Genomic DNA, 25,826 nt, shown 5'->3' on the forward strand with positions numbered 1-25,826 from the left:
GTTTGACATGCTTCACTTTTGATGTGTTGACAAAATTAATAGAAAACATCAAACTACAGCAATAAGAAGTTTTCACTTCATTAAAACATGGAAAGAAACATTAATTCGGTCTCTGCTGCAACATGTAATACACAAGAAAAGGCCAGATGATCAGTCCACAGATTAGGGCCAGCATGTTGAAAACCAGTGCTGATTCAGATGCTCCCTTTGCGACCAGCACATCTCCACCTGCCATTGATTTTTCTGCCTGAAATCGTGGCATTAACATGTGAACACATAACCCTTTTACAACAGTTAACATGTAATATGTGCTGAATCGTTATGTGGCTCTCTCAAGACACATACCTTTTTCGAGTAGTTCAGGGCCAGTGCACCGAACGGAAAACAGCAAAAGGTACTGAAGACAGACCAGTTGTAGTAGGAAAAGGGCACATCCTCATGTGACTGTTGAGCCTCCACAAGTGACATGATGGCACTGGTTCAATGTCCACACATAAGCGTTGACCACTTAAGCAGCTGTGGCAATGGGTCTAGTAAATGACAGGTTAAAAAAGGCTGCTTGCTGCTGAGCTCCTGCTCACACCCACTTCCTCTCTCAAGATCTGTAACCACATATAAGTGGCTAGAAGTGAAGTGATGAGTCTGTGGGCTTTGTGAGGGTAAAAGAACAAAAGAAAGACATCTGTGTGTTCTTTACCTACCACTGACACTGACACCATAGCAGAGCCCAATTAAACATTTCCCAAAGACTAAACTGATGGCCGAATGAACAAGATTATTGGGGAATGCAGTCAGAAAGTTATGATAGCAAAGACGTGCACTCTGATGAGAACTACAAACCAAACCACTTTGTTGCAGCAGTGGGACAGTCAGTTTATCTATCTATTATTCTTATAGCCCACCTAAAAACTCATTGGACATCAATCCCAAGGATACTTGCCTGTTTTTTTTTCAGAGATCTTCAAGAATCCAGATGATAGATGGGACAACAGACAGAGGAGGAAACGTAATGGAGTCAGTGTAAAAGATAATATGTGTTTTGAAAAGAACAAATCATAGAGGAAGAGAGGTTATATTTGTTTTTTTCAAATTCATCACCTGAAGTTACACATGCTGATTTTTTTTTCTCCAGAAAAGTTCAGTAACCTTGAAAAAAACAACAACTAGGGCACACTTACTAGATGACCCAGATTAGAACTTAACCTCAACCGCCTGAGCCCTCCATTGTCTACAAACAGATCATGTTAGAACAGGAAAGCAGCCTCTCATAGCCAAGGCCAGAGAGCACCCAGCATGTCTTTTCAGGACACCGTATTTGTAGTATACTGTAGACCACAGTCCTGTGCAATCAGACAAATCATCTAGAGCCTCCACACAACATTGATTTCCAATGGCTAGACGTCCCCTTGTTTTTGTGCATTTTTGGTTTGGCTCATGTGAAGGGCTTGGACTGGGGTGTGATGCTAGCTAACCTTGTGCATATGCCAACAGACTTGTTCCACAATAGAGCTGAAAGCCATACCGCAAACATTTTTCCTGTAAATATGGTCCTCTCCCCTTCATTTCTGTTGCTGCAACTGAAGTGCTCCACTCCACTTCAATACAAAAGATGTAAAAGAACATCTAATGTAAAAGAATATTGCATTTTACATACATTGTGTTGCTTTAACATAGGATCCTGCAAAGATTATTACAGTGCATGAAAATGCACTGTACTGTTCTTCCTTCTTCTTCTTCTTCTTCTTCTAACGCAATTAATGCAGCTTTAACCGTTTAACGTAGAAACTTCATTCAAACTATGTTACGTAGGTCTTACTTAGGACATCTGGGCTTTGTATTTTTCATCTTTGTAACTTTTATACTTTTTAAACTATTAATTAAAAACTACTTAAAATGTCCCCATAGACTTAACATTGGGCTGATGACATCACAATCAGGCCGTTAAGCAATTAAAATCCAGGTGGCCAGGCCCCCTGCATCAACTGTCAGTTTCTCAGGCTTTAAGCATACAGTCTCATTCTCTTAAGACTACACATCCTGTTCAACTGCTTCCTCCACAACTGTTATAAAAGTCCTCACTACAATAATTCACTGTTAAACAATTTAACTCTTAAACTACTGAACTTTTTAAACTGTTCAGCCATTGTAACTGTCACTTCTCATCAACTATGACTCCTACCCACTGTAGCTAGTTAACATTGTTAGCATAGTTAGCATGTTAGCATTGTTAGCATTAATAAAATTTTTAACAAAACTGCTAGAAAACATTAGCTAAGTTAGCTAAGTAGCATGGTTAGCACTGTTAGCATTGTTAACATAGTTAGCATTTTTAACAAAACTACTAGAAAACATTAACTAAGTAGCATGGTTAGCATAGTTAACATTTTTACATTGTTACCATTGTTAGCATTTTTAAACAAAACTGCTAGCAAACATTAGCTAAGTTAGCTAAGTAGTAGCTAAGGTTAGCTAAGGTTAGCATAGTTAGCATGTTTAGCATGCTTATTTCGACCCTCTTCCCAACATAGCTGTAGGTGCCATTAGTAATAGTGATGATAGTGTCCGTAATGGACGTGGTATTACACGCGATTACACACGAGAAACACATAAGAAGAGGTACATTTCCTCCATAACACGGAAGCAATGCAGGCCATAGTTTTGCACAAATTAAAGCAGGAATACACCAAATGTTGAAGAAAAAGTTCACATGTGATGAAGTCTTGGGTCTGTTATTTACCTAGTCTGATTCTGAAGGAGAATATCTGCCTTTTGGAGAGTATGAGCGATCGTCTAGTCACTGTGCGTCTGTGAATGGAGGTGCGCCTTTGCGACAGTGTTCACTAAGCATACCATGCTTATGTCGACCCTCTGCCCAACGTAGCTGAAGGTGCCAGTGGTAAAGGTGATGATAGTGTCCGTAATGGACGTGGTAAAGACAGCAGGGGTAGTAAAAATAGGGCTCTGAAGAACTACAAAGTCACCCGCGATAGGAACTGATTTGACCAGGTTACTTTATTGTATAGTAGAATAGGGTTTGTGGTTATAGTAATAGTTTACTATTGTTGGTTTACATGTGACTGCTTTCCTGTTCAGGTGTTATGTGGGTGAAATGACAAAAAAGTAAGCAAAACTGCTCAAATATATGTTCATGATCCAGTATTTACTGAAATGGGCATAATTCAAGGTTGTTGTCATCCAGTGACATCATAATATGCAAATTAGATGTGTAAATTTACCCCCTTCATAAACTTTTGTTCATACTCAATGATTTTTACATTTACAGTAGGACTTTATCTCTGACCACTTTCAAGCCATGGCCTTTTGAATTTTTTTTAAACCTGGCGCCTAAAGGGTTAAACTATTTGAATATAAACATTCATTAAACTTTCAGTCTGTCAACAATGTTTAAACTATTTACATTCAACTTTTAAACGGTCTACTTTTAAACTATCATTAAACTATCTATCTATTAAACTAGCTGTCTATCAACAACTTTTAAACTATCTACATCCAACTTTTAAACTGTCTACTTTTAAACTATCATCAAACTATCTATCTATTAAACTAGCTGTCTATTAACAACTTTTAAACTATACATTCAACTTTTATTTCAACGGTCTACTTTTAAACTATCAACTTTTATTAAGCTATGCAACCACCATGTCTATCCTAGCATCACCGTAGTAACTATCTCTGTATTATCTATTTTAACTGATATTTTATACATGATATTTTACATCACAACTTTTGCATTTTCATGCACTGGTAATTCCTTGGAATTGCATTTCTAGTTATTATTGTTTATGTTTTTGTTGTTGTATGTGTGTTGCCCATTGAACTATGGTGCTCTACACATTATTGTGCCTATGGAGTCAGATAGCTGTCTTAATTATCTGAGCACATAAAGAATGAAAACGAGCGCAGATTCAGGAATCGAGAGCCTAAATACAGAAACTGAGGGGTGAGACATAATCTTGTGGTGAATAAACCTGTTATCACAACTGTAACAATTATGATTGAGAGCACAGAAATGACTTTCGAATCGATGCAAATGTCATTTCTAAACACTCTCGATTCCTGAATCTGCGCTCGATTTCATTCTTTATGTGCTCGCATAATTAAGGCAGCTATCTGAGTCTTTTATTCACAGAATTCAGCTGCTGGCTGAGTGGTGTGGCTTTGACCCTGAGCCCTTTGTTGTCCTCAAAGGCCCTCTGGTGGCCGATATGAGTGATGTAAATTCTGCTTGAACGTATTCTTTGGAAGCCTTTTTTACTACTCAAGAATCTAATGATTATCTTATGTGTAGTGCCACCACAATTGCCTGTAAATAATACAAATGGTCCATATGGCTCCACGTGTAGCCAAGGTGTTACAACAACCTAAATGAGAGTGAACATTCATACACCTAGTATTTGGTTAAAAACAGATAGCCTACAAAGGTAAAAAAACAAATAAAGCCCATTTCACCACATTCAAAGTTGTGTAGCCCAAGTAGACTAACACCACACCACGTATGAGCTCTTGCTGCTGTATGGTGAGGGTTTTGCAGGAATGTTATGGATGTGGCATCATTTGTGTGTAATATCCAGACAAATGTGTGAAATGGAAGTGGGTGTGGAAGGGAGGTGTCGAGAAAATAACTGCACTTCAAGTGTCAAAACTGCAGTTTTGGAGGAATTATTAGCAGTTCTTATGCGGGAAATGCTGATTTTGGACATTTCTATACTGCAGTATAATTGCACAGTTAGTTTTTTGTAAGGGTAAAGCTTAGTAGGCCTAGTGAATTTACAATAACTGCAGCTTTGACCACATCACTGAATCTAAATCTGATAGGCTACATCTGGGACTAGCAGTTTATTTTTCACTCAACCATACTCTGAAAGTTGGATATGAGGAGCCATACGCCTACAGTTTGCTTACATTCAAGAGCAAGCCCTAGCTATGTGCTCATAATGCACAAACATGGACAAGTGTAGCCTACTGTCAGGTGTGTTTGAATGCGACATGTAAAACCATCAACACATCTTGATAAAGGATTTTCTCGTGGTGTTAAATGAGATATTTATAAACCTGTAATAACGCGTGAAGTTCAACGAATACAAAACAAAAGATGGTTGCATAGCTTATTTTAGGACTTTTAAGTTGACAAAATGAATCCAAAATCACACGGAAGTGTGACCATATCTCTCTGGGCTTTCGTTTGCTGACAGTTGCATGCGCGCTCGTGTTATTACATGAGCGCGCATCTACGTCCTGTCGATAGAGGGAGTGCGCATCCTCCGGAGAGCTTGGAGAAGCAAGAGAACCCGGCTGCCGCTGCCGAGCCGCCGCTGCTGCTGAGGGGAAGCAGGAAAACATCATGAGCTCCAGGAAGGGTTAGAGAAACTCATTCTTATAAGACTTATGCGTTGGCAAAACTTCATATTAGTATTATCATCGTAAGAAAATGCTTGTGTGCGACCTTTTGAAACGATGCTCAGACCGGCAATATTGTTGTCTTACGATTGCTGTGTTCTTTCTCTCTCCCTATCCCTCTTTCCATCATTCCACTCTCATTCTCACTTGGGTTGTTCTTCTGCCCCATACATCGTTCTATTTCACTTAGTAATGGCCATTCAGGCCCGAAAGAGAAGGCCGAAAGGGAAAAAAGACAAGGCAACCCAGCACCGAAGGTAAGCAGGGCGGCGGTCGGGACTGACTGCATGTGTGCGTGTTTGTGTTTTTGTGTCCCGTAGTGACAGCAGTCGTGCTTGTTTCTCCATACGACATTGTTGACAGTTTGACTCCCTGTTTATGGAATGGCATATGGAGAGACGGGAAGACGCTGGTTTTGCGCATGTATGTTCTCACACCGACGCACTGTTGGCTACAGTGCAGGTGCTAGCACGAGCATGGACTCCTTTTCAGGGTCTCAACATTAGCTTATCTGGGCACTCCAACTGTGGTGTCAGAAGTTGCTAATGGCAACGATGCGCGACCTGACGCTAGGTGCATAATGTTTGTTTGCGTTTACGCTATGCTACTTACAGCTTTATTGTTTACTCGCAGTGACTGTGTTATCCGTGTTTTAATCTGTTTAGTCCTCGTGCTGCAGCCGTGCACTGGTGTGCACCAGTGTTGTGGGGGATGTTTTTGCGCAGATTGGATGTGACAGATGTGACGCTCTCGCTGGAGTGATTATACATGCTGGTGTGAGGGGAAAAGCAAGGTATTTTAATTTAATGTTAACGGAGTGCATATAGCATTAAGTAGCGCTAGAAGAACCTACCAGGCATAGACCAGGGGATTCCGACCGTATTGTGAGTGGGCGTCTTTGAACCATGTAGTGTAAACGCTGTGCGGCAGGAGAGTGGAGGTTACGGAGCTCAGGGCAGCTCTTTACTCAATGAGCACACGAATCGCCTTACCAGGTGTAGAACCTACTTCATGGCATCATGTCATTGGGCCGACGTCACAGGTTGTCATTAGCATCAATTAGGTGATTCCAAGGTGCTGCACACACAGAGGCTGCAGAATCTACTGGAAATGTCTGGAGCTTGTGTAAGCCATTGCTGTGGGCATTGACAGGCAGTAGTAATCTCGTTATTACACCTTTCAAGTGTGAGCCTTTAAGAGCCATGTTCAAGTGTCTAACAAGTGCAGAATGGTATATTAGTTAATACTATGTGGACATTATGTAACATTTCTACAGCTTTGATGAGGAGTGCACCTTGGGAACATTTGGTGTAACATATGTAGGCCTGTTAGTTCTCATGAGCGGTATTAATGAAAATTCTATTTTCACACAGTGCATGTTAGGTTGTTATAGATTGCACTGGTCCAGAAGAAGCGTTAATGCCTTCTTTTTTGGCTGTTAATCACAAGGATAGCTCCAGACACTTCCCATATAGGCTTACAGAGTTGTGGCCATAGCTATCTCCCCAGGTTGGAGGTGTGATATGTGTGACTTCTTCAAATGAACAGTTTGGATATTCCTGTTAAAATGTAGGGAAGTGAAAGTATTTGTGACATACTATAACATACTTTGTTATTTCCCACCTTATGTCCAAACTCCAATAAGGTTTCCTTCATACTTTTCTCCCTGAGAGAAACCAAGGTGTTGTGTGAGTGGAGTTGTTTTTAGATTTTAAATGGAGATTTTAGTGTGCATGTTTGCGACATGCTTGCGACTTGTGATTTTAGTGTGCATGTTTGCGACTTCAAATGGTGATGCCTCTGTATCTAACCCTAACCCTGTCAAATGTAATTAGTGCCATTAAGATCAAAGATAGTCATGCATTAAACCTGGGCTTGCTTGATTCAAACCAGGCACCCTACAGTGCCCTGCAAACCTCACTACATGCAGAGCCACTTTTTTGACACTGCAGAATGTCCTTCTGTAGCATTGTGTGGCCCTAAGGCTTGTGGGTGAGAGACCCCAAACCCCCAAAAGGCGGAGTTATACCATATCTCACTGTCTGCGTAAGCTAAGACTCTGTGCACTTGTACACTGTTTGAAATCCGTTGTGAAATGCAGTGAATAAATACATCGTTCCAGTTTTTTCCTTTACCTTCTTCTTCATTTACACAGATATTGTGATGTGTCATAGATGAATCTTTTCCAATGTATGGAGTATTGCAGAATGGCTGAATGGTGATATTGTTGTTAGCGTTAGCATTGTTAGCGTGGGCAAAGTATTGTGACAGTATTGATTCCAGAGCTACTCTGTGACTCCCAGCCCTAGTCTGTGTCATGTGCTTGTCGTTGTCTTGTGCATGTTGCTTGTTGTGATTAAACGGCTGTCCCAAGGGAACTCCTATCCACTCTGACTCCACTGCCCAGTCCCGTTGACTTCTATCCACTCTGACCAGTCCGTTGACACAGGAAAGAATAAGGACCCTTTCAACAAGCCCCAGCAGCAAAGTTCACAGGGCAGCTGGAGTGTGTGTGTGTGTGTGTGTGTGTGTGTGTGTGTGTGTGTGTGTCGTGTATTGTGTGTGTGTGTGTGTGTGTGTGTGTGTGTGTGTGTGTGTGTGTGTGTGTGTGTGTGTGGCATGCACTGAGTAGGAGGCCTGTGTGTGAGTATGTGTCTGTGTGGGCATGTTTGTGTGAGACATTACAGGAAAACCACTGCATGCTCATATGTGTTTATCTTGTGGTTGTCTATGTGCTTATCAAAGTGGTGTCTGTGTTTTATCAAACGTACAATCTCATCATGAGACTATGAGATGTGGCTCCTTGATGTTTTATATTTGGTTTGAATGCTCCAAGTGCTCTGAACACACTAATTGTCTCCACACCCGCATTCAGACCGAGCACAGATGCAGCCCATATTTTACATCAGGCTCTGGAAGACCAGGTGTAACATGATATGTAGTTTAAAAAGGCACAATGCTAGAATGGTCAATCTTTCACAGCTTTGATCCTGTTGTGTTTACTCTCTGTTACTGCTTGACTGGGCAGAGTATTGGCAGAGCAGGAGGGAGGGGTTTGGAAGGTTCATAGGGAGTTCGCTTTCAGTAATTATGTTCCCTCGCTCTCTCTTTCACACGTTCTCTCTCGCTCTCTCTCTCTTTCTCTCACCCCCACCACTCCTAAACACTCTCTCTCTCACAAACACACACACACACACTCACACACACACACACACACACACACACACAGGTAACACACACACACACACACACACACACACACACACACACACACACACACACACACACACACAGGTAACACCGTGTAATCCCCTGTCTTGAAACCCTACCCCAACCCAAAAGCTTAACTTGCATGCTTTACCATTAGGTTTTGTATGTCATGTTCATAAAGAGCGTGACAGTTGTTTTGAAACTCTGCCTCATGAGACTCCTGTTGTCCCACTGCACTGCATGTTTGGTGTCTTCTGGGGTCACTTGGACAGTTCGAGGATGGTGGGGCGGCTGCTGGATTCGTCACCCGCCGCGCGGACAGTAAACGTTTTGTTCTGGGTGGTGTGTCTGTTGGCATGGCCCGTAGCTGTTGTGGTTGTGAGCCTGTGCCGCGTGAGGTCGTCGCTCTGTGCAGCGGAGCCAGAGGTGTGAACAGAAAGATTCAGCTCGGTGACAGCTGTACAGCCTGCACAGTTCACTCAGCTGCTTACAGATTTGCATTACACTACATGCAGCTAATGCACACAGTTTTATGTTGTTATGTTAGTATCAGCCCTCTTTACCGTAGGGGCCAGTGCTTGATTTAGTGGTTTAATACTGAGGAGAACCAAATTGATGTCTGATGTACAGTTGTACATACAGTACTGAGAACAATTAGAGGGGCTTTTGTAATCTGACTGATAATTTGAATATATCTTCATGAGACACATGACTTTTTGATAACAATTCTATATTATATATTCTTTTATTTTGAAGGATTTGGTTTCAAAACAAAGCGCTTGTTTTCGGTTGTGGGAGATTAATCGGCTTCACTGGGGTGATGTTGTGATGGCCGGTGAGTGATCTTGATTGATGTACACGTTGCATTGTAAGCCGGATTGATTTTGGTCTAAGGTTTCCCCTGCCCTGAGACACTGTATGACACTGTAGTCGGCTCTGTGTGTGTGCTGCTTGTCCCTGGCAGTCGAGATAAGTGCTGTCACACAGGCATGGGCTTCATTACAACGGCTAGCTCCTGATATCCTCTCTCTCTCTCCCTCTCTCTCTCTTCTCTCTCTCTCTCTCTCTGATGGGGAATTGATCCTCCCCTCCCCCATGCTCTGCTCCAGTCACTAACCACGTTTCCCTGCCAGGGCAAATGTCATCGGACCCAATGGATGAGAAATCTGGTAAATGGCGTTACCCCCTGATGTCAAAAAGACCCCATTGTGTAGTTGTCAGAACTAGAGATTCAATTTGGATGCTTTGAATCTATGCTCTATTAGTGGTTATTCTTGCTGGTAATGTATTAGAAGAAACCTCTATTTACTTTAAGTCAAAGTATTCAGTTTGTTGCATCCCATGTCATTAGTAAGCTGTTTGCCCCCACTGCAGAGCATACTGTATATTTCCTCAAATGGGGATGCTGCTACTTTGACAATGAGCACCTCCAAAAGAGTGACAAGCAGTGAGAATGTGTGTGAAGTGAAATGTGGTGATTGCATGAAATTGTGGGGTTAGCCATTTATTGTTCACTGTCATTTTGTCATACTTTTCAATCCTGGGCCGCCTTGGGCTTTTGTGTGCCACATAATATTTTCTATTGCTATTTGTGATAGTTCTACAAATAGTACCTCTATGTTATCGAATGGTTTTCACTGACAGCAAGAAAACAAGGGAGTAGGCATTTGAAATTAGAGAGATGATGTTCTTACTGGGGATGTTTTTTTATTTATTTTTTTTGCTCTCGCTTTTCTACTCTCTGTGTGGGTAGATATAGCGTGCCGAGCTGAGGCTTGTTTGCGTAGAACAGGTTGTGATAGGTCACATTAAACATGAACATTACTGCCGGCTCTGTTCCTCACCCACCCGTGCAGGTCCAGGTGCAGGCGATGGCGTAGGCTAGAGCCTTCAGGACTAGAGCAGCAGTAACCATCTAAAATTAGCTTGGAGAAACCACAGGGATTTATACTGTATCTCAGCATGGAGATGCCATCACATATGCTTATAGGGAAATGAACCAGGCAGAGAGAAATAGGCAGGGACAGTGAAGGCTGATCTTAGGCTGGTCTTAGTTATTGGTTTTGAGGGTCAGATCTGAGTGGCCTGCGTGTAGAACAGCTGGGCTAGTTTAATAACAGTGGATTGGTGTATAACTTGTTTAGAAATTACTATTCAATTTTAGTTTTACATGTACCAAGCAGTGAAGTTTATACCCTATCACCCTATTTGAATGTAATTACAAATAAACCCTTTATTACATTTTGGAAGCAGTATTCTCAAGTCAACTCCAAGTGAGGTCACTGTTTACCTCCCCACGCAGGCCACCAGTGGGCTGGCATGGACAGAGCTGGCATTTGTGTTTGTTCAGTGGAGTTTCTCCACCCCATCAGCCTGTGGCAGAGCGAGGATGATTTTAGCAAGATAGGCACATTAAAAACAACCTCATGGTCTGCCCATCACATCCGTCCAATCCTCCACTGAATACTAAACTCTAGTCCCAGTGGTGCCATTATAATTCATGGCTCAAAGATGGAACAGACTTGCCCACTTATTGTTGCAGTAGATTGTTTATCCTCAAGAATGGCAGACACAGACACACACACACAGATCAGAATGTAGTGTAGCATGGGCGGACTGGGACCAAAAATCGGCCCTGGCATATTTGGCCCAAGCGGCCCTCAAATTGGTCGGGCACACCTAATTAAATACAGAATCTTTGCGTTACCCTTGAATATGTATATTTTCAACTGTCATGGAGCACTGAAAGTGATGTAGGCTTCACTCTGACTGATCAGAGGTAGGCATGGAGCACATGATCTCCATATTCAAGTAGGCTATCCAAGCAATTGTTAAAGAAGAGTTTCTGCTTGAATTCAAAGTATCATTTCAAATTATTCAATAGGCTACATTTAAACTATACAATGCTCAATTGACAACAGCACCAAAAAATACTGAAGCCTATGTGTAAAGAGTTAAATTACCCAGATTGTCGTAGACATTAATGTAATTTATACCAGTTATCACTGTAGGACAACTGAAACAACATGAAATAAACAGGGCTGGAAATATTTTATTCCTGTAGGCTTTACTACCTACCTACATTTTGGAACAGTATAGCTACATGAACTAATTATCTGTTCCAGTAGCCTATCGTATAGGTTATAGCTTAGTTGGCTTGTGCATGACTTTACGTTTTGTAGCTTACATTTCCGTCAGTCTACAGTCTTTTAGCCCATGGCATGATAACCCTTCCAAGATAGAAACCTTCTCTACTTTGAGAGACCAACCACCACTCATGCCATCGATGTTGAATTTTGGGTGTCTGACGAAAACTGATCAATCTGACCAACAATTAACATCGATTTCACACTCTTTTGCTGTCTGGGTTTGCAAATCATTAATTTAGAAAATTTAAGTTGCGCTATTTGTTATTGTAATCACAGCACGGCCTTACTATGTTATCATTACCATATCATTACATTATCACAATTAATAAGTCATCTAATCATCATCGTCAGCATGGCATGTCACACATAGCCTACCTGCTCCACCAGTGAGTGAGTTCTTATCATGTAGCCTCAATAGGCTCGCACTCTCCACCTGCTCACTGTCCCTCTGCTCTAGCTTGCTTACATCCTCGTTCAAACTCAACGAACCTGCTGCAATTTCGTGTAGGCAACTTCGATTAACTTTTGATGCGCTCACAGAATCCTGGCTCTGAGCCAAAATGGGAGGGGTGGGCCTGACGTGAGCTGTTATTGGATCAGTCCAGTGTCAATAGAAATGTAACCAATGGGCGCTGATTGTCCTTCCTTTGGGCCGATCGTTGGCCAAAATAATAATAATATATATAGCCTATTCTATCGGCCCAAAAGGTGCGTCGGCCCACCGGGAAAATGCCCGGTATGCCAGATGGCCAGTCCGCCCATGTAGTGTAGGCAACTGTAGATTGTATTAGGCACACTGCAGTCATATGGATATATTACTCTTCAACTATATGTACACTCTGCAGCTAACATGTTAGATGGCTTTGTGTCTGTGATCCAGTCCCTCACAGAACACCCCCCCTCTTGTTCTTCTTCTCTGTCTCTCTCTCTCTCTCTCTCTGTTTAACTTCATTGTTGAAAGCTATGAAGCGTGGAACGGAAGTGGAGCGCAGCTCTCCAGAACTCTGGCTGAATGTAGAAGATGAGTGAGTGCCAGTGGATGTGCAGTCCTCTCTCTGTCACACTGCCACGCTGTTATCTCACCCCTGGAAGCTCCACGCAGAACCTGCAGCCCAGGCACAGTGCCCGCGCCAGCATCCGAACGCCTCTGAAGAACGCCCTCGCACACGCTCAAATCTTCATTCACAGAAGCTACTGAATGACTGGAGAAGCAGGCTGTGTCTGTATTAATCGTTTCATTTTGTTGATTATTGTGGTCGTCTTGCTAGGCAGAGGATGCTGGCAGGTTCTGGCACAGGTCTGGGGACAGACCCCTGCAGTCTCACACCAGGTAGGGTGCCGGTGAGCTGTAAGAGAGAGAAGCTTCCGGCGATTTCATTGGTAAGCAGGCCACCCAGCCGTTCTCTCCCCTACGTGAGCTCGCTCCTCTCATTGGCTCTAATGACTTTGTGTTCTAGTGTGCAGCACTGCCACGTACAGTATGTTGTGGATTCAGTGGCAATACACAACAGTGTTGTCAAGGTGAACGAAATAGTGCAGTTCCTGTGGTCATGGAGATATTGTTCAGTTTTCCATGTTTCCATTTCAAGCATTTGTATTTTGTGTTTATTGCTAAATATGTTTGAACAAATGATAGGTTTCACTACCATTCACAACAATTCCCTGGAGTTATGTGATTACATTACTGTAATATACAGTAGATCACATTAGTTGACAAATACAGTCAGCTTTGACTAAACACACAAACAATTGTACATTTCATGTCAGTATTGTAGTAAGAAAGAACCCATTGAAAGTCCTTATAAATAAAAACCTTTGAATATAGAGGTAGCAGCAGCCACAGGTTTTAATGTTGCCATTACCTTTAGCTGAGACCTGTATTAGTGGATATGAGAGGTTTTTCAACTTCATCACCAGCGCTCTGATATTGTCTACTTGGCCATTTTCTCATGTTAGAATCACTTGAGTTGATTGAGTGAGATTAAGTGTGGTAGGTCATGGTCAAACATTTATTAAAGAGAGACAGACAGACACAGATTCTGTGTCTCTCCTTTGGTGACGGCCAAATGGCCTGACCTCGCACACTAGCCTTGCACACTAGCATGCCCTCTTTTGCCCTCAGTCTCCATTTCAGTATCCATGTCTTTATCTCTTGTTCTGTCTTCTCACATCTATGAACCTGTGAGCCATTTGTGGTCTTGTGTTTGGTGTTTGTTTGAGGGTTTCACTAGGAATGGCTGAAAATAGTATAAGCCTGAAGGTCTGCTTTTGAGTAAGAATAGAACCCTGTGTCTATCCTGATCTCGCTCTGCTGATAACAGCCTAGCATGTGAGCACATTAGAATCTGTCATTCATCAGCTGTAATAGTTGCGATCATTGTAACCTTATCAGGCTGGGTTAAGATATCATGTTTTGGATTTTGCCTTTGATGTCTTTGACTTTGGCTTTATTAACTGAGCAATCATTATCTAGTCATTGCTTGTTTTGTTTATAATAAAATGTAATTGTTTGTCTAGTATAATTGCATTGTGAAGAGGCTAAAGAGCAGTTTTCTGCTGTGAGATCAGTGGAAGGGTCTGTCCGTGAGCTTAAGCCCGGCTTACCCAGTCAGTGGGTCAGTAAACCACCCATCCTCCAAAGCTATGGGGCATGTAGACTCATCTCAGAGACACAGGCCTAGTGCACATAGCGCTGTGTTTGTGTGTGTGTGTGTGTGTTGGTATGTTTGTGTATGCTTGTGTGGGTGTTTTTTGCTTGCTGCTGCTGTGTGTGTGTGTGTGTGTGTGTGTGTGTGTGTGTGTGTGTGTGAGAGACATACCATAGAGAGGATGACTTAATCTGAGCATCTGTTCCTCTGGCAATCAGAGATTATGACCCTAAATCTGCCTGATGCCTTAATCAATCATCCCCATCTCATCTCATCTCATCTCATCTCATCTTCTTCCTCATGACCCTCTCCCACATCTTATCCCCCTACTGCACTTGTGACTAAGGGCTGTTGGCCTGGTTTGCATGGTCTTAGTGGTGTGAAGCTACACTAGCATAGAAGTGTGTGTGCAGGTCACAGCAACACTCCCTTAGACCCTGACATAATTCCTACAGGCTATATTTGTATTAGAAGAAGAGATTTGTAGGACTACCATCCTAGAAATATAGTTAGTGTTTTCATATTGGAATTAAATGTTGTGATAGCTATGATATGATGCTATCTAAAAATGATATGATATGATGCTATCTAAAAATATGATGCTATCTAAAAATAAGACTGCTTACTGTATGTAGTAGGTATTTCCCAAATCAATACACAACTAATACTTCTTATTATTAATCCATATTAAGGGGGCAGAGGCACCAAATTGTAAAATCACACAGCAAGATCAGATTTCCAGATATTGGACCTTCACTTGTGGCACGCTCTTTGGGCCACCATCATGTTTTACACTTGCCTGAATATTTAGATAATAACACTGATTGATATTAAATTTAAATAAGTAGTATAAATGAATGATTCGAAATGTGTTTTGATCAAAGTTGTCAAAACTGGATGAGCAAAACTCCAGCAGAACGGTAGGGAGGTCTCAACTTTTAAGATTATGCAATTCTACTGTTATTATTTTTGATTGAGTTATTTTACATTGTTTGGGCTAATGGTTGAACACTCTAAAAGTCGCATGGGATGTTGATATTTTGGGAAGCCTTGAATGAACAGGAGATAATACTGGTCACCATATGCCTATGATCTCAACACACATGATTAAATGGCTAGGCCTGCTTAAATTATCTGGTATAAACATGATCAGACATTTAGATGTCCAATTGTTACTAGCTGAGCAAATGCGTGATTGTGTCATCTATTTACAAAGCTCTGGTTAGCAGGGATTTGATTCTGTCAAAGGGACGTTTTTATTTTTCCTGAACACAAGTGAGCTGGATGATTGCTGTCTCTTCAAAACTGCGGGGGACAAATGCCCCACATCCCCCGCACCTCCTGCGCCCCTGCCTCTCACACATTTGCCTGCCTTTATGCAGAGTCGTATTTTCCTGCCACTAATGCTGTCATTACTAGGGCTTAGGTTAATGTTGTGTGGAGTTTGCAGCATACCTGATGGTTGGGAGGTGTCAATCCACAAGCTTTTAGAGAGAATCAGCACACCGGCCGGCAATAACATTAACCGTTTACCCAACAGATAATCTAATCCAGTGGGGATTTCCAACAGTTTAAAGCTACTTTAGGTGAACTCTCTTTCTCTCTTTCTCTCTGTCTCTCTGTCTCACACACACACACACACACACACACACACACACACGACTGTAGGCACGACTGTAGGCACGACTGAAGTGCCCTTGAGCAAGGCACCTAACCCCTCACTGCTCCCGATCGCCGCTGTTGCAGGCAGCTCACTGCGCCGGGATTAGTGTGTGTTTCATCTCACTGTGTGTTCACTGTGTGTGGATTGGGATAAATGCAGAGACCAAATTTCCCGCACAGGATCAAAAGAGTATATATATTTATACTACACACACACACACACACACACACACACACACACTTACAGTTACTCAGACAGCCTATTTCCACCTGAGAAACATTGCCAAAGTGCGGCCCTTTTTAACTCAACAAGATGCAGAAAAACTAATTCACGCCTTTATCACTAGCAGGTTAGACTACTGCAATGCACTTTTCACTGGTCTTCCCAAAAAACATCTAAAGAAATTGGCACTCATACAGAACTCTGCGGCTAGACTTTTAACTAAGACTAAGAAGAGAGAACACATCACCCCTGTGTTGGCTGAACTGCACTGGCTTCCTATTTCCTATAGAATTGATTTTAAGGTTATGTTAATTACTTACAAAGCTCTGAATGGCATAGCACCTTCATATATCTCTGAGCTTTTAATATCTTATCAACCCCAAAGGAAACTTAGATCATCCAATTCTAATCTTTTAATCATACCCAAAGTGCTCCACAAGCAAAGTGGAGAAGCTGCTTTTATCCATTATGCCCCCAAACTATGGAACACCCTGCTTCTGTACATCAAGCAGGCGAGTTCAGTAAATATTTTTAAAAAAGATCTGAAAACATACCTGTACAGGAAAGCTTTTAGTTAACTCATCTTATCCTGTAGACTACTTTTTCAGATTATTCTACATCTGCTGCTACTGGAGGGCGCAGCCAGCCAGAAGCAGATGGGCTCCCCCTATTAAGTCAGGTTCTGCTCAAGGTTTCTTCCTGGAATATGGGAGTTTTTCCTTGCCAGTTGCCATGTGGCGTGCTTGTGGGGGGTAAAGGGGTAAGGCTGCCAGTCTTATGACATGATATTTTCTATATTTTTGATATGTTGCTGAGTGGATCATAAACGGCCCCAGCAATGAAGAAAAGTGATTGATAATGACTGACTGACTATTATTGTGTTACATGCTTCAAATGTAAAGCAATTTGAGCTGCATTCTGTGTATGAAAGGTGCTATACAAATAAAGCTTATTATTATTATTATTACTTGCTGTTCCTGTCCAAGTTATCAACACTGAAAGTATGCTTCTTGACCAGTCTGCATTGCAGTTGGGCAGACACTCTACACGTGGTCTATATAACTGAGGTGTGGCCCCTCCACTAACAATAGAGCAAGCGCTATGCAAATATGGCAGACATGACCCCTTGAGGACAAGACCAGCCCCATCGATCTCATCCCCTCTACTGAAGTGACCTGTTTTGTCCAGACTGGGCAGTTTATGTTATCCATTTCACTCATACTGTTTTTGTCCAGACTGGGCAGTTTATGTTATCCATTTCACTCATACTGTTTTTTGTCTCATGTAAGACAGGTTGAAGTAGTTCTGCTATTCTGGAGTTGACCAGGGAAAGTGCATTTTGGCTGGACTTGGTCTTTTTATTGCTTAGTGACATGGAGAGGTGATGCATCTAGTAGTCAGCCATCTGGTCTGTTTCACCCACTGGATGGCAGCATGCACACATCAGCAGAAATATGGAAATGCCATCGAGAGGTCTCTGCAAACACATGCGCACACGCGTTACATACATCACACGCATTACGCAACAGCAGACATGTAGGTTGCCATGGAGATGGAAGCTCTGCTCGATGACCTTGCAATCAAGCCTGATATTACCTCTGGTCACTGACTCCTCCAACGTGTCAGTCTTGTCCTTCATACCACACGTGGACTGTTATTATCTTGCTCTATGGCAAAGGGTTTATTCCAGTGACATGTAGAATAATCACACACGTTGGCTACTCCTACGCTCTCACTCGCTTGTGAATCGAGGTAGCCTTGGGGCTGCGCAGGCCCACATAAGAGAGAATATAGAGCTGAAAACTGGGACAAGTCTTCTGCCCCCCCCTGTGAGGTCTACTTGAACCTTGGTTTAATCTGTCTGCCAGCTGCACCATTCGCTGTCTTGGCTGTACCATTGCAGTAGATTTGTCCATTTTGAAAAAAAAGGGGGGTGTCAGACAATGAGTGAGTAGGCTGGATATATGCATTTGCTCCTCTGAGTCAACAGAGGGCGCTGTCTCACCCCACACAGTTGTTTGTGTGATGTGTATGGCGTTGTATTGTGTGTGCACACCCCCTCGCAGATGAGATCACACCACAGGCCAGTGGGCTGGGTTTGCTTAGAGGACCTGATGACTGGTGTGGGAGTGATTGTGTGGGCCCTGTGAGCTTTGTGGGCCCATGTGCCCATGGGGCAGAATGCCATGAAGGTGGGTCTGTGTGAGATGTTGTCTGTGTGAGGATATGCCACTGTGCCAGTGGAGTGGGTTGCGTCTGTGAAGGATAGTGAACGTCTGTGTGAGGATAGTGCGACAGACTGTTGAACAGCTGACTGAAGGTGCGTCTGTGTGAGGATAGTGAACAGACTGTTGATGCGCTGAGAAGGTGCGTCTGTGTGAGGATAGTGAACAGACTGTTGATGCGTAGGCCCATGGGGCACAATGCCATGAGAATGAAAGAATGCGTCTGTGTGAGGATAGTGAACAGACTGTTGATGCTGAAAAGGTCGTCTGTGTGAGGATAGTGAACAGACTGTTGATGCGCTGAGAAGGTGCGTCTGTGTGAGGATAGTGAACAGACTGTTGATGCGCTGAGAAGGTGCGTCTGTGTGAGGATAGTGAACAGACTGTTGATGCGCTGAGAAGGTGCGTCTGTGTGAGGATAGTGAACAGAACTGTTGATCGCTGAGAAGGCGTCTGTGTGAGGATAGTGAACAGACTGTTGATCGCTGAGAAGGTGCGTCTGTGTGAGGATAGTGAACAGACTGTTGATGCGGTGAGAAGGTGCGTCTGTGTGAGGATAGTGAACAGACTGTTGATGCGCTGAGAAGGTGCGTCTGTGTGAGGATAGTGAACAGACTGTTGATGCGCTGAGAAGGTGCGTCTGTGTGAGGATAGTGAACAGACTGTTGATCCGCTGAGAAGGTGCGTCTGTGTGAGGATAGTGAACAGACTGTTGATGCGCTGAGAAGGTGCGTCTGTGTGAGGATAGTGAACAGACTGTTGATGCGCTGAGAAGGTGCGTCTGTGTGAGGATAGTGAACAGACTGTTGATCGCTGAAAGGTGCGTCTGTGTGAGGATAGTGAACAGACTGTTGTGAGAAGGTGCGTCTGTGTGAGGATAGTGAACAGACTGTTGATGCGTTTTTTTTTTTTTGTTTTTTTTTTTCGTCTTTAAGTTGTTGTGCGTTTTGTTTGTCATGCTTGCAGGAAAGGTATGTTTTAGGCAGATCACAGGGCACATCAAGCTGATTATTCTGAAGCCTCATCATGGATTGGGTCTGGAGAGACTTTCCGGAACACTCCGCTGTGCTGCTGCTGTTGACCCAAGCAGTGAGAAGTCACTTGATACCACCAGCATGCGTCAGTCTCCTTTTCAGACAGTTACGGCTCAGTCTGGACTTATGTTGAAAACAGAATAGCGTGGAAACAGTATTATGTTCAATTACAAAACTCAGGCAATTCAAATTGTGTGAGTGCTTCATAACCACATTATTAAGGGATTGTGAAAAACCATGGTGAGGACATGGTATAAATAAAGGTCGTCATTCTCCCGTATGTCAGCACGCAGTGTTTGTGGGGTGTGGTTACTCCTGTCACATAAATAATGCAAGAGGGGAGCTTATTTACACAGGGACCTTGCAGTGAGTTAGCATTATGGCACGCAGTATTCGCTCATCATCACGCAAACCTGCAGCCCATCAACCTGATGGCAGCCCAGTTTCATTTTACACTCTCTTAGCGTTTCGTCTGATGGCTGATGATACTCATTAAAGCAGTTTCATTTTTACTCTCTTAACGTTTACGTCTGATGGCTGATGATACTACGTAAAGCAGTTTCATTTTACACTCTCCGTTTACGTCTGATGGCTGATGATGCTACGTAAAGCAGTTTCATTTTACACTCTCTTAACGTTTACGTCTGATGGCTGATGATACTACGTAAAGCAGTTTCATTTTACACTCTCTTAATGTTTACGTCTGATGGCTGATGATACTACGTAAAGCAGTTTCATTTTACACTCTCTTAACTATGAAATGAAGCTTGCAATTCAAAGACACGGGACATTGTGTACTGTAGTAGTTGCTTCCACCAAAGCCTTGAAAGTGGATGGTTGCCAGTTCTGACAAGCCTCATGGAGCATTGTTACACCAAATAGGCTAAGTGAGTCATGCTGTGGGATATACAGTCTAAGACTGATAGGAACGAAAGTGACTAGGTCCAGGACATGTGGTCAAGAACAAGGGCTTTCAGAGGGGAAACTAGGACACCTGACAACACTATGAGGACACACGAGGCAACGATACAAACATTGTTTACGTGTTCAGTTTACAACATTCACCTACTCTTTTGTTTTTGCTGTGAGTGGTATTCACCGTTTGGCATAGTGTCCTGTGGCACACTGCGCCAGTATTCAGGTTTTGAGATCAGCCATGTGCAATTTAGCGTTCCAGTGTGTTTACAGTAAGAATGGCTTGCTAATCAGGAGGCTAGTGTCCAGGTGACGAGCTAATGGACAATATTTGACCCCCCAACAAACACTACTGAGCGCATTTGTGATTCATGGTGTGGTTGGCAGCTGACCTGCTTCTGGTGTTGAAAATAAGAGAACACAATAGCCGGGGTCATCAGAGCAGCTGCCCGCAGTAGGAAGAAGGCCACAGGTCACGCTCCTTCATCCGTCAACAGTTAAAACAAACAGCACTTAGCTAATGAAGTCACTGGAGCCGTCACGTACTGAGGCAGGCTGAGCGTGTCCGCTACGCGCGTGCCCTCACTAATATATTCACCCTCTCTGATATCACACGTCTCCCCTTTGGAATGCTGGGTAACCAGTATCCATCTCCCCCTGCTGCAGACTCTCTTTCTATCTCCTCCTTCATTATCTACACACACACACACACACACACACACACACACACACACACACACACACACACACACAGAGTGACACACTCATTTATGGCAGCAATACTGCGCATTGGCTTGTGCCAGTGTCAACAGCCACAGTAAGCAGTGAGGGGGCCAGCTGCTGATCTGTGCAGTGTGTCCCTGGGGAGGAGAGCTCTATCCGCCATTAACAATGACTGTGTGTGTGTGTGTGTGTGTGTGTGTGTGTGAAGAGAAGACCTTTCCTCCACTGAATTAATAACTGATACCGTGGGATGGGGGACACGTATGTTGGAGCTTGGTGCCATGGTGCCATTGTTACTGTAGGGGGTGCTAAGCAACTGATCGTTGCGATAGGGACTTCATGGTTACGCCGCGCGGATGCACAAACACACAGAGCCCGCGTCGCTCCCCCACAGCCCCGGATCCTCCTCCCCCTCCCTCTGGCTCATAAAGCTCCCTGTGGCTCCTGGGAGAGCAGGGGGAGCCGGCTTGTGACTGCCAGCCCCACGCTCTAGATGACGCCAGCTGCACAAAAAGCCCAGAATAAACGCATCGCTATAGCAACAGCGTGATTAGGAGACAGACGATTAGCAGAGGCACAAGTGCACAGGAATGGAGGAAGACCCATCATCAGTCATTAAAGCGTCACACACACACACACACACGCACACACACACACACACACACACACACAGTTTCACTTAGTGGAGTAATGCATTGTATTGAATTGTAGTTTTACGGTAATACTGAACACAGCAGAAGCCTGTGTGTGGCTGGTGAGGGGTATGGAGATTTGGGTGGAGGGGATCTAGGGGCATGTGTGGTCGTGGAGAGAGCCAGCGGGGGGGGGGGGGGGGCATGGTGGCGAAGGCCCTCCAATGGGTCCCTCTCCCCTGCGCTAGATATTTTTGGAGGCTGCGCCGAGGCTGCCCAGAGCTATCTTTACACGGCCTAGTTCTCCCGCAGGTCTGGAGGAGACAGAGGATGGAGAGGGGGTAGGGAGGATGCAGGGGTGGGGGGGAGTCAAGTCAAGTCAAGTCAGTTTTATTTTTAAAGCGCATTTAACATGCACATATGTGCAACCCAAAGCACTCCAACAAACAAGACACATAACAAGACAAAGCGATGCGGATGGAGCGGGTAGTCGCCAAGCGTGCCCATGACATCAAGACATGACAAATACATTTAAAAATAACAAATACAAAAAAATGCTGGACGGAGCGTAGTCGCCAGCGTATTATATGACACCAAGACATATAAGACAGACAACAAAACAAATAAACAAACAAAAAGTGAAAAAAAAAAAAAAAGAAAATATATTTAAAAGGGGAAGGTGATGTTAAAATTAGTCCAATTTCCAAACCAGCTGAAAATGTCCAAGGGCAATGGTGATCCGTGAAAACTGAGTGTCTTCACAACCGATATGCCAACAAAGTTCTTTAACGATAGCAAATGATCAACCCAGTGAATTCACTGGCAGTTTTGGAGATAACGTTGACGTTAGGCCTTGTAGACTGCAGTCTGGAGATCACTGGAAGCACAGTCTGAAGTAGTGGGCGTCGTGTAGATGCTACTTCGGTGGACTTCTAACAGCGGCCGTCTGTTACTCCGTGAGACTGCAGCTCCTCACCGCTAGGCTAACGTTAGTCTGCAGTTGGCATGGCAGCTCGCGGAGGTCAGCAACAGCTCGGCGGCCCACGGCAGATCTTTTCGCAGAGTAGCTAGCCTAGGTCCAGCTTTCCTGAGAGATCCCCTCGACCAGACAGTAAAGTGCACCGTTCACGGATGGATGGAAGGATGTCAGAGGCCCAGTTAGTCTGCAGTTGGCATGGCAGCTCGCAGGTCAGCAACAGCTTCGGCGGTCACGCGGCAGATCTCCCCGCAGAGTAGCCCAGGTCCAGCTGACCCGAGAGATCCCCTCGACCAGACAGTGAAGTGCAGCACCGCTCCACGGATGGATGGAAGGATGTCCGATGCCCAGCTAGGGCAAAAGCTAGCCACAGCAAGCTCCCAATGGACAAATGTCAATGACATCAGCTGACTTAGAAGCAGTAAAAGGACTAAGAATAACACGAAAACTATCAAAAAACAACGTAAATAAATAGGGAAAACATTTAACTAGACAAACCAATACAAAAAATAAACATGACATTACATAAAATTTTAACATTACATAAAAACAAACAAAAACATGATGCCAGACGGAGCGGCGTGTCTCGCCAGCGTCCCCGTAACCTAGCAACCAAAGGGGGGGGGGGAGAAAACAGGGAGAAGAGAGAGTGAGAGTGAGGGAGGGAGGGAGAGAGGGAGGGATAGGGTGCATCTTTACTTCCTAACAGACAGATTGCAGTCCCACACATGCTAGTGTAGGCACAGTTCATCTACTCAGTGCCCACTCAGACATTGTTCATGGACATGATTAACAGGCCGCAGACAAGCACAGGGACGTGCGTGCAACCCCCTGCTCACACACACTTATTTACTGCCATGAATTGCTTAAGCACGCCAAGCAGCACTGGCCAGGTAGTACTGCAGGGAAAAGGCACACACACACACACACACACACACACACACACATGCACACACACACACACACACACACACACACATACACACACACACAAATCACACACACACACACACATACACACACACACACACACAAACATACGCACACATACACTGCGCACACAGAGACACACAAACACACACACACACATACACTGCGCACACACACACACACACACACAGTCAGACACACATATTTATAATGGATTCCTCATCTTCCTCGCTCACTGTTGAAGTTATTTTCATCAGCTCTCACTCATAAGCTTAGTGCTGCAATGCTACCCCCTTGTGAGCGCAGCTCAAGTGTGTTCAGCGTGTGTGTGTCTCTGTGAAAGTGTTTCAAATGTGGTGTGTGTGTGTTGTGTTCAGTGTGTGTTTGTGTCTCTGTGTAAGTGTTTAAAATGTGCGCATGATATCTGGGGGTAATTTGTGCAAGGAAATCTCTTTTTTCATGGTGTGTGTGTGCGTGTGTGTGTGCGTGTGTGTGTGTGTGTGTGTGTGCATGTGTGTGTGTGTGTGTGTTGATGCTCATTGTCATTTAGGACTGTGGGCTCAGTTCCGAGCTTTCTCTTTGGAGATATGACATCAGGACCGTACCAACTGTGCTCCTCGGTCTAGGGGGATTCTGCAGTAAAGTGAGATAAACCTTTCTGACACACAGCAGTCTCTACACCCCACTGGCCAACATCCACATAGAATGAGGACAGCTAGATTCGTCTGGCTTTCATCTGAGCTTTCTTTTCTCTCTCTCTCTCTCTCTCTCTCTCTCTCTCTGTGTTGTTGTGTGTGCATTTTGATTCATGTGCGGCTACATATGTGTTGTTTTGTATTGCACGTGTATTCACTGTTTATGCGTGTGTGTACACTTTGCTGTTTTTTAGAAAATTCAGCGAGACAGAATGAGTTGCTCCGAGGTATGGAATCACATGGTCACAGATTTACTCTCACAACCATTTAAGACTGATTGAGTCAACTGTGGAGATCCTTTGTATTAGCCGTTCTATGTCACACTAATTCCAGAGTTTCTTGTGGAATAAAAGAAATATCTTTCTTGAATTTCCCCTGGGGATCAATAAAGTATCTATCTATCTATCTATCTATCTATATATGTGTAAACACATTTAAGAACTCACACTTTTGCAGCCCTGCACAGTAGACAGTGTTTGCATGCATGTTGTGTTTTGCAGTACAATTGTATATTGATATACAATGAGTTACTGTATGTAGTGTATGGACGTGTTTGGCTGCAGTTTAATGCATTAGCATCAACAATGGATGTAAGACACTCTCTCAGTTGCTCCAAGACAAACTAGTCAGCAGCTAGACTAGTCTAGTCAGCAAGAGTAACCTCAGAATGTCCCCCTAGAAATGAGGTCAACATGAGAGACAGAGAGAGAGAGAGAGAGAGGCGGAGAGAGAGAGAGAGAGAGAGAGAGAGAGAGAGAGAGAGAGAGAGAGGAAGGCGGAGAGAGGCAGACGGATTGTAAGGGACCCCCTGTGATGGCAGTACCCTCCAGCTACCCTCCCTGGCACTGCCCACTCATGTAGAAACAGACCCATCTGCCAACGGAGAGAAGACTTGGGCAGGAAAAAGGAAGAAACTGAAAAGGCAAGAGCGGAAATGCAGAGAGAGGGAGAAACAGAGGACAGAGAGAGAGGGGGGAGAGAGAGAAAGAGAAAGATAGAGAGAGAGTGAACAGTGAGAAAGTGGAGGGGGAGAGGAGAAGAAGGCAGATCTGTGCGCCGTTGCCCCGAGATACAGGATGTCGTAACAAGATGGAGGTGGGAGGGTAAAGGGGGCGGGAGAAGAGAGAGAGAGAGAGAGAGAGAGAGAAAAGAGAGGGAGGGAGGGAGAGAGAGAGAGAAAGAGAGGGAGAGAGAGAGAGAGAGGGAGGGAGGGAAGCTTGGAATACTCGCAGAGAGAGGGAGGAGAAAGTGACGGGAGCAGAGCTGCTTTCGTTTTCCCTGCTGCCGCGCGAGCCGCTCCTCCCCCCCTCTCCCACGCAGACAGTGGTTTGGCCCGGTGCGCTCACGGGCTCTGTTGTTGTGCAGAGCTGCAGAAGGCCTGAGTGA

The 25,826-nt window shown here is 44.0% G+C and overlaps 1 protein-coding gene across 1 annotated transcript in view; it reads left to right on the forward strand.

Moving 5' to 3' along the window:
* Positions 1–5,255: 5,255 nt before the first annotated feature.
* Positions 5,256–25,826, forward strand: part of LOC125302843 (SRSF protein kinase 2-like) — a 66,433-nt gene continuing 45,862 nt past the window's right edge. Inside the window, 2 exon segments of the mRNA XM_048256161.1 lie at positions 5,256–5,378; positions 5,609–5,675. Of these exon segments, the coding sequence (XP_048112118.1) occupies positions 5,363–5,378; positions 5,609–5,675 (83 nt within the window). The 5' untranslated portion in view covers positions 5,256–5,362.

This window comes from Alosa alosa, chromosome 11 (assembly GCF_017589495.1).
Source record: "Alosa alosa isolate M-15738 ecotype Scorff River chromosome 11, AALO_Geno_1.1, whole genome shotgun sequence".
NCBI lineage: Eukaryota > Metazoa > Chordata > Actinopteri > Clupeiformes > Clupeidae > Alosa > Alosa alosa.